Below are 13,475 nucleotides of genomic sequence, written 5' to 3' on the forward strand. Positions count from 1 at the left end.
CATGGCTCCCTAGCTTGGACACACTGGGATCTGCTCCTGTTGTGAAAGAGGGAACCCTAAACACAGCCAGGTGGGTCCTGTGGGCCTCCTTGCCTTGGAACGCCAGGGGCCGTGAAGCCTTCCTCAGGGACACACAGCTGCCCTCTGCCCGGGCGTTCCCATGTGCTCCCAAGTGCTGCACATGGGCACTGCTCCCACTGACTTCCCTCCCAACCCCCCACAACCCAGTGCTGACACCCTTTTCCAGGGTGGACCCCAAGTCTTTGCTCATGTGACAACTTGAACCATTTGTATCTTGGTGGAAGGGGCCTCCAGGAAGACCAAGACCAAGAAGGGCTATCCCACTCAGTGCTGTACCCTGGTGCGTAGGCCGAGCAAACATGTAGACCCATGTGCACAGACCCACACGCAACAGCATTTACAGGTCAGACAATTCCCACGCACACCTGGGGTCTTGCAAGATGCCTGCTGACATGTGTGAAGGCCTGTGGTGCCTGACTGGAGGCACATGCTCTCCATGTCCATTTAACACAGTCTCGTGCACATGGACACCTGGGGCTGTCCCCACACCTGAGGATCCTGAGACAAAAGTCCTGATGCCACGTTCGGACTGCAAGATCTCTGCTGAGCTTGGCTGTGCACACACGGGACCCATGAATGCTACAGCTGCTTAGACCTTGGGCCACACACATGCTTTCCTTGCCTGGCTGTGGCCCACCCAGCACACGTCCCAGCACAGAGGCACACATGTGCACCTCGCCTGTGCAGCCTCTTAGATCCAGCCCATACCCCTCCCTGAGCAGGTGAGGAAAGGAGACACCAGGAGGGAGCTCTGAGTGCTAAGTAGGCCACAGGGAGTATCACCCTGGGGCCCTGGCCTCCCGCCCACCAGTCTGCCCATGTGTGCCAGTGGCCGCAAACCCTGAATAATTCAGCCACTCACGTATTCGAGGGTGAGGAGTGCCCAGGCATCCTTGCCCCTCACCCCAGGGCGCCCTGTGGCCCGCTTCCGCAATGCTGTGGCCCACACGGCTCTGGGCACCCGCCGCCGGGGCCAGGGCCCCCCCAGCAGCCAGGCTGCCCCGGTCGCCATTGCTGGGCTAGCTGGCTGCCCGCTCCAGGGGCACCGGTCTGCATAGGCTGAGAACGGCCTGCTGCCTGTGCCCCGCCCACCCCAGGCACCCCAGGGGAGGCTCCGGTGACCACTCCCCCTTCGCTGACAGCCACCGGGGCTCACATTCCACCGCAAGCATGGCAGCCAGGCATGGGCTTGGCACCCCTCAGAAAGCTGCCTGCCCCTCACCCCACAGGTGGCCAGACTGGGGAAGAATTCTGGCTCAGCCCTGATCTACTGTGTGACCTTCTAGGGTTTGGTTGCCCCACTGTGCAATGAAGAGGCTGGAAGTTTGGTTCCTAAGCCCCCTCACCTCAGATAGTCCAAAATCCTGCAGCCCAGGGGACTGCCCTTAAGCAGGAACCCCAGAGAGAGAGAAGACTCTAATTGGAGGAAGGGTCAGGAGGAAGGAAAACGAACAGTATGAATGTGCATGTGGGGTGGGACAGGGTAGAACAGGGTGGGTCAGGGTGGACAGACAAGTCCTGAAGTTTTGTACTCAGCCCAAATCTCTGAGAACAGCTGGGGATGGACGTGCCATACAGGCTGGACTAGGCCAGGGCTGCTCAGAGCCCACGCTAGGACAAGATCCCTTTCCCAAAGTGATTTGGAAAGAGTTTCTCTGGTGCCTCTGTTCTGTGCCTGTCTGTGCTGGGCATCCCTTGTTCAATCCTTCATAGGTTTGTGGAGCCTGGGGTTGTTCTCCCCACGTTTCAGATAGGAAGTCTGAGACCCAATAAGGCAGCAGCTCATCAGGGTCCTGAGGCTGTCTCCAGCCGTTTCCCAGGACAGAACCGCCAAGCCCTCCCTCTAACCTGTGCCCCCATACCTTGTTCCACCAGCTTTTGGGGCCAACCTCTTCCCAGGGGCCCCCATGGGGCAGATAGGCAGCTTCAGAGTCCAGGAAGCAGGATGGGGGGAAGGCATGTACTCGTGGCCAGCGTCGGTGGGTCTCCGCTGGGAGCCAGAGGCAGGACCAGAGCACACTCCAGGTTCTCATCTTGAGGCTGGGTTCTGGGTCTTCAGTCGGCTGGGTGGGGGGCTGCAGGGTGGCAGAACTAACTTGCTGGGAAGAGCTCAGCTTCTGCACCTGAGGCAGGACTACAGCCAGACGCCCAGGACCTGCCTTGCGCTGCTCACCTGCCTTGGGCAGCAGCCCTGGCGCCCCAGTGGACTCCAAGGGGGCTGGGGCACTGGGTAGTGTTCCCCAGCGGCGCCGTGGTGGCCATGTGGCCCTCATCCTGTCATATGCAGCCAGAGGGTGGGAGAGGCTGAGCCTTAGCATCTTCTGCTCTCGGGGAGAGTCCTTGGGGGGCTTTGGGTTTGGGGGCTCAGGCTTTGCTGGTGGCCATGGGTTCCCAGGGTGCGACTCTTCTTTGGGCTTCTCAGGGCTGGGGCTGGCCGATTTGGCCAGCTCTCCAGGCCCCAGGTCATGGTGTGTGCCCAGGAAGACACTGGTCAAGTCAGAGGCTGGGTCCTCCAGCTGGGGGTCAGGGGACGGCACAGGGCCAACGTGCTGGAGAAAGGGGTTTTCCGGTATAGGGGGTGGTCTGGAAAAGCCCTGGCGGCTGCCTGCGCGTCCTGGCCAAGGTGAGGATGGGCGCTGGCTGGGAGGCATGTCCATGTCCCAGCTGGGGACCAGCGGGGGCACCGTCCAGGGTACTTCGGAGTCCTCGGATTCCTGCGGGCTCTCCCGGAGCTCGGGGGCAGCCGCAGCGGCGGCCACTGCCGCAGGCCAAGCCCCGGGACTCAGAGGCCTCTGGAAGGACTGGCGCAGCCTGGGCCTCACGGCCCGCATGGGCGGCTCGCTGAGCCGGCGCCACGAGCGTGGGAGGCGCGAAGGCAGGTTGAGGGAGCCGCGCCGCGGGCCGGGGCCCAGCAGAGGGGAAAGCAGGGGCGCCTGCGGGGTGCCCGGCCGCCCGGAGACACGGCGCGGGTACAGGGGCTCCCGCAGTGACCGGGGCCGGAGGGGCAGGGGCGAGAAGGTCGGCTGGAAGGAGCCGGCCCGCAAGGACGGCTGCGGGGACGCAGGCCCCACGGGGGAGCGGTAGCCCAGGCCCGGCAGGCTCCTCAGCGAGGGCTGGGGAGAGGGCAGGGGGGGCCAGGCCTGCCTCCGGGACGCCGGCGGGGAGGTCCCCGGGAAGCTGAAGGTTGCCCCCCGCCGCAGGCGGGAGCCGCGGAAGGAGGGCCGGGGGGCAGAGAAGGCCAGCAGGTCGAGGGGCCCCTCGGGGCTCAGGGGCGGGGGCTCCGCGAAGGCCCACCAGCTGGCCTGCGGCGAGAGCGGCACGTGGGCCGGCGCGGCCCAGGGCGGCGGGTGGCGGCGGAGCGAGCCGTAGGGCGAGGCCGGCCCGGGCGGGCCCGCGGGCGGCGGGGGCGGGCGGGCGGCGGGGGGCGCGGGGCTGGGGGGCCGCCGGGGCGCGGGCGGGGCGAGCAGCGCGCTCCAGTGGGCGGGCGGCGCGGGCGCGGGCGCGGGCGCGCGGTGCGAGTTGTTGTTGTTCTGCGCGCGCGCCTGCGCCCTGCGCAGCACGATGGGCGTGTTGGGCCGGTCGGGGTCCATGCCGGCCAGCTTGTAGCCGAAGCGCTTGTAGGCCGCCTCCCTGACCGCCGGGCCCCCGCGCCCGGCCTTCGGGCTGCCCCTGAGCCGCGGGACGGGCTTCTTTTCCGACAGCGTCTTCTTGAGGAAGCGCGCCAGCGAGGTGGCCGAGGCGGCGGCGCGGGGCGGCGCGGGGCGGCCGAACGCGGGCCCGAAGCCCAGGCCGCGGGGGGCGCGGTGGGCGCCGAAGGCCGACAGGGCCCGCTGCAGGCTGCGCTCGCGCGGCGTGAGGAAGCCCCAGAGTGGGTGGGCGTAGGGCCCCGTGCGCAGGGGCAGGCGCGGCTCCTCCTCCTCCTCCTCTTCCTCCTCCTCCTCGCCCCCCAAGGGCAGAGGGATGTCCAGGGAGGGGGGCAGGGGCACCTCCAGCTTCTCCTTCCCAAACAGCTTCACCTGGGGCCGCGGGAAGAGGCGGAACCTGCGGATGAGGGAGAGCTTGGAGCGGGCGGGCTTGTCCATGCCTTGCTGCTCGAAGAAGGTGGCGCTGGGCAGGCGGAAGGAGGTGCCCTGCTGCTCCCCGGCCGCCTCCTCCGACTCCTCCAGCTCCGCGATGTCATCCATGGGGTGGGCGTAAGGGTTGTAGGGCGACAGGATGGGGGGTGGCGCCCATGGGTATGCGAAGGCCGACTCCTCCGGGTAAAGATAGGGCACTTCCGGGGGGTATATGGCCTGGCCGCCACCCCCGTAGATGCCTTCAGCATAGGCGACGCCGTAGGGCACGTCATAGGGCACCCCGTAGGGGTCCAGGGCAGGCCCCTCGTAGGGGAAGTCGTAGGGCAGGAATGGCCCTTCGTAAGGTGCAAAGGGGTCCAGGTAGTAGCCGTGCGCGTACGGCTCGGCCTCGTAGCCGTAACCGTCGTAGTAGCTGTAGGGAGACACGTAGGCCCCGGGGGGGGCGTAGGGGGGCTCGTAGTCGTCGTAGCCGTAGCTGTAGGCGTAGGGAGACGCGGGGGGGTAGGCGCCCCCGTAGTAGTCCGGGCCGTAGGGGTCGTAGGCGTCCTCGGGCGGGTACCCGGGGGTGCGGTCTGCGTAGGGCGGCCAGGCGGGGCCGTAGGGGCCGTAGGCCGTGTAGGGGTCGTAGGCCGCGTAGGGGTCGTAGGCCACGTAGGGGTCGTAGGGGCCATAGGCGCCGTAGGCGGCCAGGCGGGGCTCAGGCTCGTCGTAGGGCGGGAGCGACTGCCGGTCGTAGTAGCCGTCGCCCTCGCGGTGGTAGTCGTAGTACTCGCCCAGGTCCTGGAAGCCCTCCAGCCCGTACAGCGACCGGCGGGGGCCCGCGTGCCGCAGCGGGGCGTCGTCCTCGGAGGGCAGGAAGCCCACGGGGTCGCCCGAGGCGTAGATGCTGCGGCTGCGGGGGAACCTGCGCAGGCGGCCGCCGGGCCGCAGGATCTCGGCGCCCGACGGGAAGGGCAGCTTGCGGGAGCCCACGCGGGAGCCCGCGCGGTGCAGCCAGGCGTCCACGGCGGCCCGCTCGCTGCCGGCCTCCTCCGCCTTCTTGATGAGAAACCTCTTGGTGAGCCAGTTGATGGCGGTGGACGCCTTGCTGAGCGACTGGGCGCGAGGCCGGAGGCGGCCGTAGCCGCGGCGGCCGGGGAAGCGGATGACCATGAAGGACGGCTTCTTGCCCTTCATCGCGCGCTTCTTCTTGCCCATGCGCATCTGCGTCATGAGCTTCGACGTGGACTTGAGCACGGTGCGCGCCTTCTTCTTGCGCTTGGTCTTCTGCGGGCCCGTGTGGAGGCCCCAGAAGAAGGCCGACGCGCTGCGGAACTGGCCCTTCTTGGATATCTTGGGTGTGCGGTCGCGGAAGCCCATGAACAGCCGCGACGTCCCCTTCAGGCTCCGCTTGGGCTTCTCGGGCTCCGGCGCCTTCTTCCCCTTCTTCCCCTTCTTCGCCTTCTTCTCGTCATCTTCGTCCTTGGCCATGGCGGCCGCCTGCGCCCCTCGGGCCGGGCCGGGCGCTCAGGGGCTGGGCGGCGAGGGGCCCTCCTGCCGGGCCGGGCGCTCAGGGCCGGGCGCTCAGGGGCCGGGCGCTCAGGGGCCCTCCTGCCGGGCCGGGCGCTCAGGGCTGGGCGCTCAGGGCTGGGCGCTCAGGGGCCGGGCGGCCAGGGGCGCTCCTGCCGGGCCTCGCGCGCGGCCGGCGTCCTGGCGGCTGGGGCTGGCCGGGCGGCCCGGGGAGGGGCAGCTGGGCGGTTCCGGGACCCGGTTTCCAAGAGGGCGGGCCCGTCGTTCACCTCCTCGGGTTTCACCTCAGGCCCCGGTGGAAAGTGCACGGTGTCGGTTACCGGGCGGGGCCCTGGGCCCTGGGGGCGCCAGGAGGGCCTCCCGCCCTCGCGGCCGCCCGGGCTGAGGCGCTGGGCCGAGCCGCGCGGGACGTTCAAACCCTGCAGGGGCCTCGGGGGCGCTGGGGAGGGAGGAGGGAGGAGGCCGGCAGGCGCCGGGGCCCTGGCCTGCAACCCGAGCCGCGGCGGGCGTGAATAATGCATGGCCGCTCCCAGCTCCGGCCGCGAGGCGGAACCGAGGGCCGGCGGCCTGGCCGGGTCCCGCTCGGCCCCGTGGCCTCTGGAAAGCCCGTGCCCCGCGGCCGCACCTTGCTTGTCTGTGGGAAGGAGCGATGGGCCGCGTCCTGTGACCTCAGAGCTGCAGCAGGACCCGCGAGGCCGCTGCTGGCGCTGGGCGGGCCCCTGCGCTCCGCCCTGAAGGCCGCCAGCCCCTGGCCGTGCCACCCTGACGCTCTGGCGCAGCTGGTCCATCCAGGGGGGACTCGACCCAAGGCCGTATGCCCACTGTCTGGCCGATAACCAGTCCACCTCCAAGAACCTGCACTGTAAGAGGCGGAGGCTGGGGCCTGTCAGATGAAGGGGGTGCAGGGAGAGCTTGGGGGTCGCAGCCCTGGGACCTGAGGCCTCAGAACCATTCCCCCTCCCCCTCCTCTCTGCCCATGGGTGAACGAACAGGACATACAGGGCTCAGGGTGGCTAAAGACAGACCTCCAGCTAAGGTCTAGCTCTCCACTCACTGAGCTTGTTTAGTCTTCAGGTCCAAAGCGAATTCTTTGGTCCACTAAGGTTCTGCATGGACGAGTCTGGCACAGAAAGGTTCTGGCCCTGGTTCTGCCCCTTGCTGACCCCATGCCTTGAGGCGGCTTTGGAGCCCCAGCTTGCTCAACTATGAACCGGCCAGCGAGCGGGGACTGAGAGGTGGATAAGTGAGCGAGCAGGTCTCTCCCGTCTCCTCACTTCCTTTGCCTCTCTGCTTTTCTCTCTTCTCTGTTCTTCCTCCCCCAAGATTCACCAAGAGCCAGTCAGTGCCCAGCAATTCATGGGGGGGGGGGTGAGGAGGGTCCTGTCAGGAGCTGCTGGCACTTGCTGCAGGCAGCCCCCAGGGAGCCGAAGGTAAGTTGACAGGAGGAACTAGAGTAATCAGGTGGCTTCCAGGGCAGGAGTCATGCAGAAAAACTCGGCCTGCTGCAGTGTGAGGTTTTGAGGGACACCCGCTCTCCCCGTCGCCGCCTCCTGTGTTGCCCATTCTGCCTCGTACGACTCTGTGGCTGCTGCCCACTTGAGGGAAAACAGAGGGTATGGGTTCATTCTATCTGAGCTCAGAGATGCCAGCAGTCACCCCTGCCCCTCTGGGGCCAGTTTTCTTTTTTTTTCCTTTTTTAAAAATATACCTTTATTGATTTCAGAGAGAGGAAAGGAGAAGGAGAGAGATAGAAACATCAATGATGAGAGAGTCATTGATCAAGCCCACAACCGGGGCATGTGTCCTGACCGGGAATTGACCCTGATCGCCTGGATCCTAGGTTGACGCTCAACCGCTGAGCCAGGCCCGGCCGGGCTGGGGCCAGTTTTCAGTTTGAGCCTTGGCCACTATTATCTCATGAGATTCTCTCAACAGGCCCCTGGGATGGGAACTATCACCTCCATTCTCTAGATAAGGAAACTCTAAGAGAAGTAAAGTGACTTGTTCAAGGTCAGCCAGCTTGGGATGGTAGAACCGGGCTTGGACCCAGGCCTTCCAAAGCCACCTTCCTTGCTAGGCCCTCCTGCCGGCTAGGCTCCTGGGTCCTTGGGCCATCATGTGGGAGGGGAGCTGGATTCCTCAGTTAGCCTGGCCCCTGACCCTCAGGGTCCTGTAACCAGCATACATTTGCTTGGCTGTCTTATTCGTCAATTCATTCAGAAGTATCTGTTGAAAGCCTGCTGTACACAAGGCTCTATCTTCCCAGGGATACAGCTAAGAACAAAACAGGTAAACACACAACCCTTGTGGAGTTGACATGTGGGTGGGAGGCCATCAACAAACAAGGAAAGTAAGAGATGTAACTTGTCAGGTGGTAATAAGTGCTGGGATTGAAATCAAGTGCGGAGGGGCAACATTGAACAGGTGTTGGGGATGGCCCGCTGGGAAGTGACACTGTGGAGTTAAGAGCTGCAGGAGGAGAGGGAGGGGCCCTGGGGGAAGCACAATGGTCCTGATGTGATGGAGGATCAGCGAGGCTAGGGGAATGGGAGTGCAGTCAGGGTCGAAGGTGGGAGGTAAAGTCAGAGGTTGGGGGCAGATGTACAGGGCACTGTGGGCCATGGTAAGGACTTGGTTTTGACTGTGAGGCTGGAGCCATGGGAGCCTTTTGGCAGAGAAGGGATGCAATTGGACCTCAGTCTTCACAGGATCCTTCTGGCTGCTATGGGGAGCTGGATCAGGCTGGAGGAAGTGGAGGTGGGGAGAAGTGGGGGGATGCTGGTAGGTCTTGTAGGCAGAGCCCACAGGATCTACAGGGGAGTCACAAATACCTCCAAGATTTCTGTAATCAACAAAGGTGAGGTTGGAGGGGCCATACCTGAGGTGAGGAAGGCAGTGGGCAGAGCCAGTACAGGAGGAAAGACTCATGTCAGCTTTGGACGTGTTGGTTTCAGATGTCTGTTAGGCACTGCCAGGGAGTTGGGTGGGCACCACAGAGATCAGGGCTGATATCCATTAGAGAGTCAGTGGCACCTAGGTGGTGGTGAAGCCACAGTTCTGGAGGATGACACCAGTGAAAAGGTGCCAATGGAGGACAGACCCAAGGAATGAACCCTGGGGCTGCACTGTTTGGCTCAAGGAGATGGTGAGTAGCTGAAGAGGAGGGCAGGGGAGCTGCAGCAAATGGGCACATGGGTCAGGTTAACTGAGGACAGAGAGCTGACCACTGGAAGCAGCTATATAGAGTGACCAGGGTGGTCCCAGGGGACTGGTGGGAGTAAGGGGGTTATAGCCTGACAGGAGAGGGTTCAAAGAAGAAAGGACTGCAGTAGTCACAAGGTACGTGTGTGCCTGTGAACATACCAAAACCCACTGTACCCTACACACTTGAGTGGGTGAATCGTATGCTGTGTGGTTTATTTCTCAATAAAGTTGTTACAAAAAAGGAGGGAGGGAGGGAGGGGGGGAGGGGGGAGGGAGGGAGGGGAGGGAGGGAGGGAGGGAGGAGCCCATTGCTGGAAATGTACCCTAAGAGCCTGTGCACAAAGGGAATGGCCTACACACCAAACCTCTTGTTGATGTGCTGTGCCATGCTGCATTCCGCAGTGGGGCGCTACGCAGCTATCATAAAGAACATGCACTTTATTAAAGGCCAGCTCTGTACTGATAGGGGAGAGCCCCAGGACCTGCCAACGTGTGCTGTCTGTAATACAGACCTAGGCCTGCCTTTTTACAAGAAATGTGCGTGCTTGTGTGTAAGAATATAAATTCACATTTGCTCTTATTTACATGTAGAAATCCTAGAAAAGATATTCAAGAAATTGATGAAAATGGTTATCTTGCAAACCTTTCTGTGGTCTGATTTTTGAAATGTGAGTGCATTTCTGATTCAAACGAACAAAAAAGTAACATATAAAAGCGAGAATGAGGAAACAGGACTAGAAAGTCCTTTAGAGGCGCTCCCAGAAGACTGTCAGGGCTGCAGGGTCCAACCCCAGCCTCCAGATCTATGCAACATTTGAGGCAACAGGAGGGGAGAGGAGGCCAGGCTATTTTGGGCTCAAGGACACCTTCCACAGCCACGCTCCCTACCTGCCCCAGCCACGCTCCCTACCTGCCCCAAGTGGGAGGTCCTTGGCCTCCTGGAGTTTATCCAGAACAACTGAGAGGCCAGCATCTGCAAGTGGCCAACCAGCTTGCCTGTGAGTACAGCGAACCTGGGTATACAGCGAGCCTGGGGTGCACACACCTGGGTGTACAGCATACCTGGATGTCCGGCGAACTTGGGGTATATAGTGAACCTGAGATGTACAGCGAACCTGGGGGGTACAGCACACCTGAGGTAGACATCTTTGGGCTCCAGGGCCCCACTGTGCAGATGAAGTGACAGACTCAGAGGAGAGCCAAGCTGCAGGAGGGCCCACAGTGCTCAGAGGGGCCTGGGGGATGTGGACCCGGGCAGCTCAGGTCAGGTCTGGCTTCTGTCCTGGATCTGACCACAGCAAGTCATGCAGCCCTTTGTTCTCCTCGCCTGTAAGTGTGGGTACTGCTGACAGTGCATCCTACTCCCAGAGCTGATGGAACCATTAAGAAATGGTGCTGGGCTCAGTGCCTGGCGTGAATAAAGTGCAGTTGTTGTTGCTGATCGCAGTATTACAGGCTGTACTCCCATCTGCTCTGGGAAAGTGGTCTGGATGACTGCTGGCAGCAGGGCCTGCCTGCCGGACCCATTCTGGTCTCCGGGGCCTAGGATAGCTCCCAGGCTGTGGGGACAGTGCCCCCAGTAAACTGGGGCTACCTCTTCTCTGGTGGATTCAGGGTCCTTCCTCCCTCCCTCCCTCTCAGGCCCCTAGCCTCTGCAGCAAGCACAGAGGGGGTTACAAGCCTCAGTCATCCCTCAAATATTGGTTGTGCACTTATGTGCCAGGCACTGTGCTGACTACCAGAGGGTCACAGAGTCAAGTGGAACCAGGCGTGGTCTCTGTCCTCATGGAGCTCCCAATGTCACGAGGGGGGACACAGGCTTTAAGTAAAGAGCCACGCCAACAAGGGGGAAACTGCAGCTGTGAGAAGAGCTATGAAGGCCAGGCCACGTGCAGGTGGGTGAACACCACATTGGAAGGCCAAGGAGGCTCCTGCGTTGAGGACCCTGAGCCACGATCTGAAGGATGAGAGGGAGCTGATCAAATGGGAGAGGGACATGCTCCAGGCAGATGGGACAGGATGTGCAGAGGCCAATGTGAGAGGTGTGGAGTGACTGGGCATGTGCAGCGAGAAGCAGCTAGGCTGGCAGGAAGGACTGACCCCACGAGGCCTTGGAGGCTGGGGCAGAACTTTCATCTCCATCCCTAAAGTAGTGGGGAGCCGTGGCAAGGTTTACCACTGTCAGCAGTGTTATGCTGGGATCTGCATTTTGAAGATAACAAAAGTAATCAACACTGCCAAGTTTTACTATGTGCCAGGCTCAGAATGCTTTCCTATATAACTCACTAGATCCTCTCAGTATGCGGAAGGGCTACTCGCATTTTACAAACGAAGGGCTTGGTCTTAAAGAGGGTAGGTCACGCAGCCGAGTCCAGTGAGAAAGCAGTGGGGCCTGTGCTGAGAACGACCAGGCCACACACTGCTTATTCAACCCCCACTACGACCTCAGGAAGTAGTGACTACTATCCTTCCCGCTTTACAGGTCATGAAACAGGCCAAGAGAGGTCTAGAAAGTTGTCTGAGGCCACGCAGCTTGAAACAGAATTTGGTCCATGCTCTCAACCGTTGCCTCACATTGCTTTTGGAAGGTGTTCTGGAAAAAGCTCTTGAGCTACTGTGTGTGGGAGGATGGGCAGGGGAGGCACAGTGGGGGCAGGGAGGACAGTGGCTTGGTCTGGGGCAGCTGTGACAGTGCAGTGGACACATTCAGTGAGGGGCTGCATGGGGGCTGGTGTGGAACCTGGGGGACCTCGGGGTTGGCTTAGTGTAGCTGAATGGACAGGGGAATTGTTCTGAGGCAAGATGGGTGGTATGGAAATGACAGGCTAGGTCTGGGACAAGGAGGGTTTGGGGTGACTGGGACGTCCAGGTGCTGAGTTAAGGAGGCAGTTTGGACACACAGATTGGGTGAGATGGAGGCTGGGGGTGGTGGGGGTGAGGCTGCCTGAGAGGGACAGAACAAGAAGGGGGCCTCAGATTCCAGTCCTAAAAGACTGTACAGGAGGGAGAAGCTGACAGAGAAGGGAGCCGTCACCAGAGAAACCAACCCTGCTGACACCTTGATCCTGGACTTCCAGTCTCCAGAACTGTGAGGAAGCAAGTTTCTGTTGTTTAAGCTGCCCGGTGTGGTGCTGTTATAGCAGCCCGAGCACATGAATGATGACAGCTGACCCTGGGACAAAGCAGGGGTTGGGGTGCAGTAGAAAATCCACGTGCAACTTTTGACTTCCCAAAAACTTTACTAATAGCCTACTATTGACTGGAAGATTTACTAATAACTGTCAACACATATTTTGTATGTTATGTGTATTATATACTGTATTCTTATAATGAAGTAGGCTAGAGAAGGGAAAATTTTATTAAGAAAATTAGGTTCGTTTTTCAAATTGTTGCAGATCTCCAAAAAAATTTCTAATATACTTACTGGAAAAAAACTTGTGTATAAGTGGACCCATGAAGTTCAAGCCTGTGTTGTTCAAAGGTCAACTGTAATTGGCAAATCAAGGGAACAGACCTGGGAGAGAGAGGGAGCAGGAGGCGGCTAAACCATCTGTCTTCCATGGTGCGGCATGTGGAGGCCCTGAGGAGATGCCTCCGTCATGGAGGGGAAAGGGAGCAGGTAAGTGTGGGGTGTTTGGAGACGAGTTTTCTAGCCAGGGTTCAAGGGGAACAGAGCAGGTTTGGAAGAGCTGCTGAGGGGGAGCCTGAGGCAGGCAGTGCTGTGGACCGATGCCCGGCTACTGGGGGTGTAAGTCCCCCCAGCAGCACTCCTGGGGCTGGGTGGGATCTTGAGGACAGGTGAACTTTGGGTTTCCTGCCCAAAGTGGTTTCTGAAATGAGGACCTGTGGAATCTACGTGGAGAGGAAGGGATATGGAGATGAACACATGCACAGGTGGATGGTCATTTATACCCTGGGTTCCTTTGCACCCAAATCTTCTAAAGCTACAGGAGGGCCACCCCTGGGCATGCAGCCCTGTAGCCAGGGGCAGGCCTGAGTGGGGTGGGAGCACTGTTGACCTTCACAAGACAACCAAGCCATCTGAGCAGGAAGGGGCTTCAGGTCGCCCTAGCCAGAACCTCCCCACACAGAAGGCCCAGGGTAGGTGAGGGATGGGAACAGGGTGGCAGCCTCAGGTAGGGCCGAATCCTTGGAGTGCACCCTGGTGGGGGTAGGTCAGGGGCCTTTGGGAGGTGTCAGTGGGGGCTTCTTCAGCCGTGAGGACACCTCCCCCAGGGCAAGGGCACTGTGAGCTGCCAGTTCGCACCAATCTGGGTGAGCACACCATGCAGTGCCTCTGGCTCTCACTCAGGCTAAGACAGTATAACCGAGCCAGCCACAGACCCAAGGCCAAGTTCTGACAGAGACGCATGGACAGCCCTGATGCACAAACACACAGACTGGGCCCAGGACACAAGACCATGCAGTGAGGACACGGTGGCCCAGTGGTCCAAGCCTGCACAGCCCAAGGACACCCAGACCTCTGGCCTCACGTCTCCTTCTCAGCCAGCTTGGGGGACAGAATCAGTTTGGATCAGATGCCTTGCGAAACCAGGGCCCTCCCCTCCCTGTAAGGCAGGAAGTAGCAGTGACTATCACCCAGAC

At 61.2% G+C, this 13,475-nt stretch overlaps 1 protein-coding gene across 1 annotated transcript in view; it reads right to left on the bottom strand.

Moving 5' to 3' along the window:
- The window catches only part of MYO15A (myosin XVA), a gene marked incomplete at its 5' end in the record, with an annotated part of 50,247 nt that extends 44,620 nt beyond the window's left edge, over positions 1-5,627 (bottom strand). The window contains one exon of the mRNA XM_081115825.1: positions 1,944-5,627. Coding sequence (XP_080971951.1) covers positions 1,944-5,627 — 3,684 coding nt within the window. The remainder of the gene's footprint in view (positions 1-1,943) is intronic.
- Positions 5,628-13,475: the final 7,848 nt, after the last annotated feature.

Source organism: Miniopterus schreibersii (assembly GCF_964146895.1).
Source record: "Miniopterus schreibersii genome assembly, chromosome: 16".
Classification (NCBI taxonomy): Eukaryota; Metazoa; Chordata; class Mammalia; order Chiroptera; family Miniopteridae; genus Miniopterus; species Miniopterus schreibersii.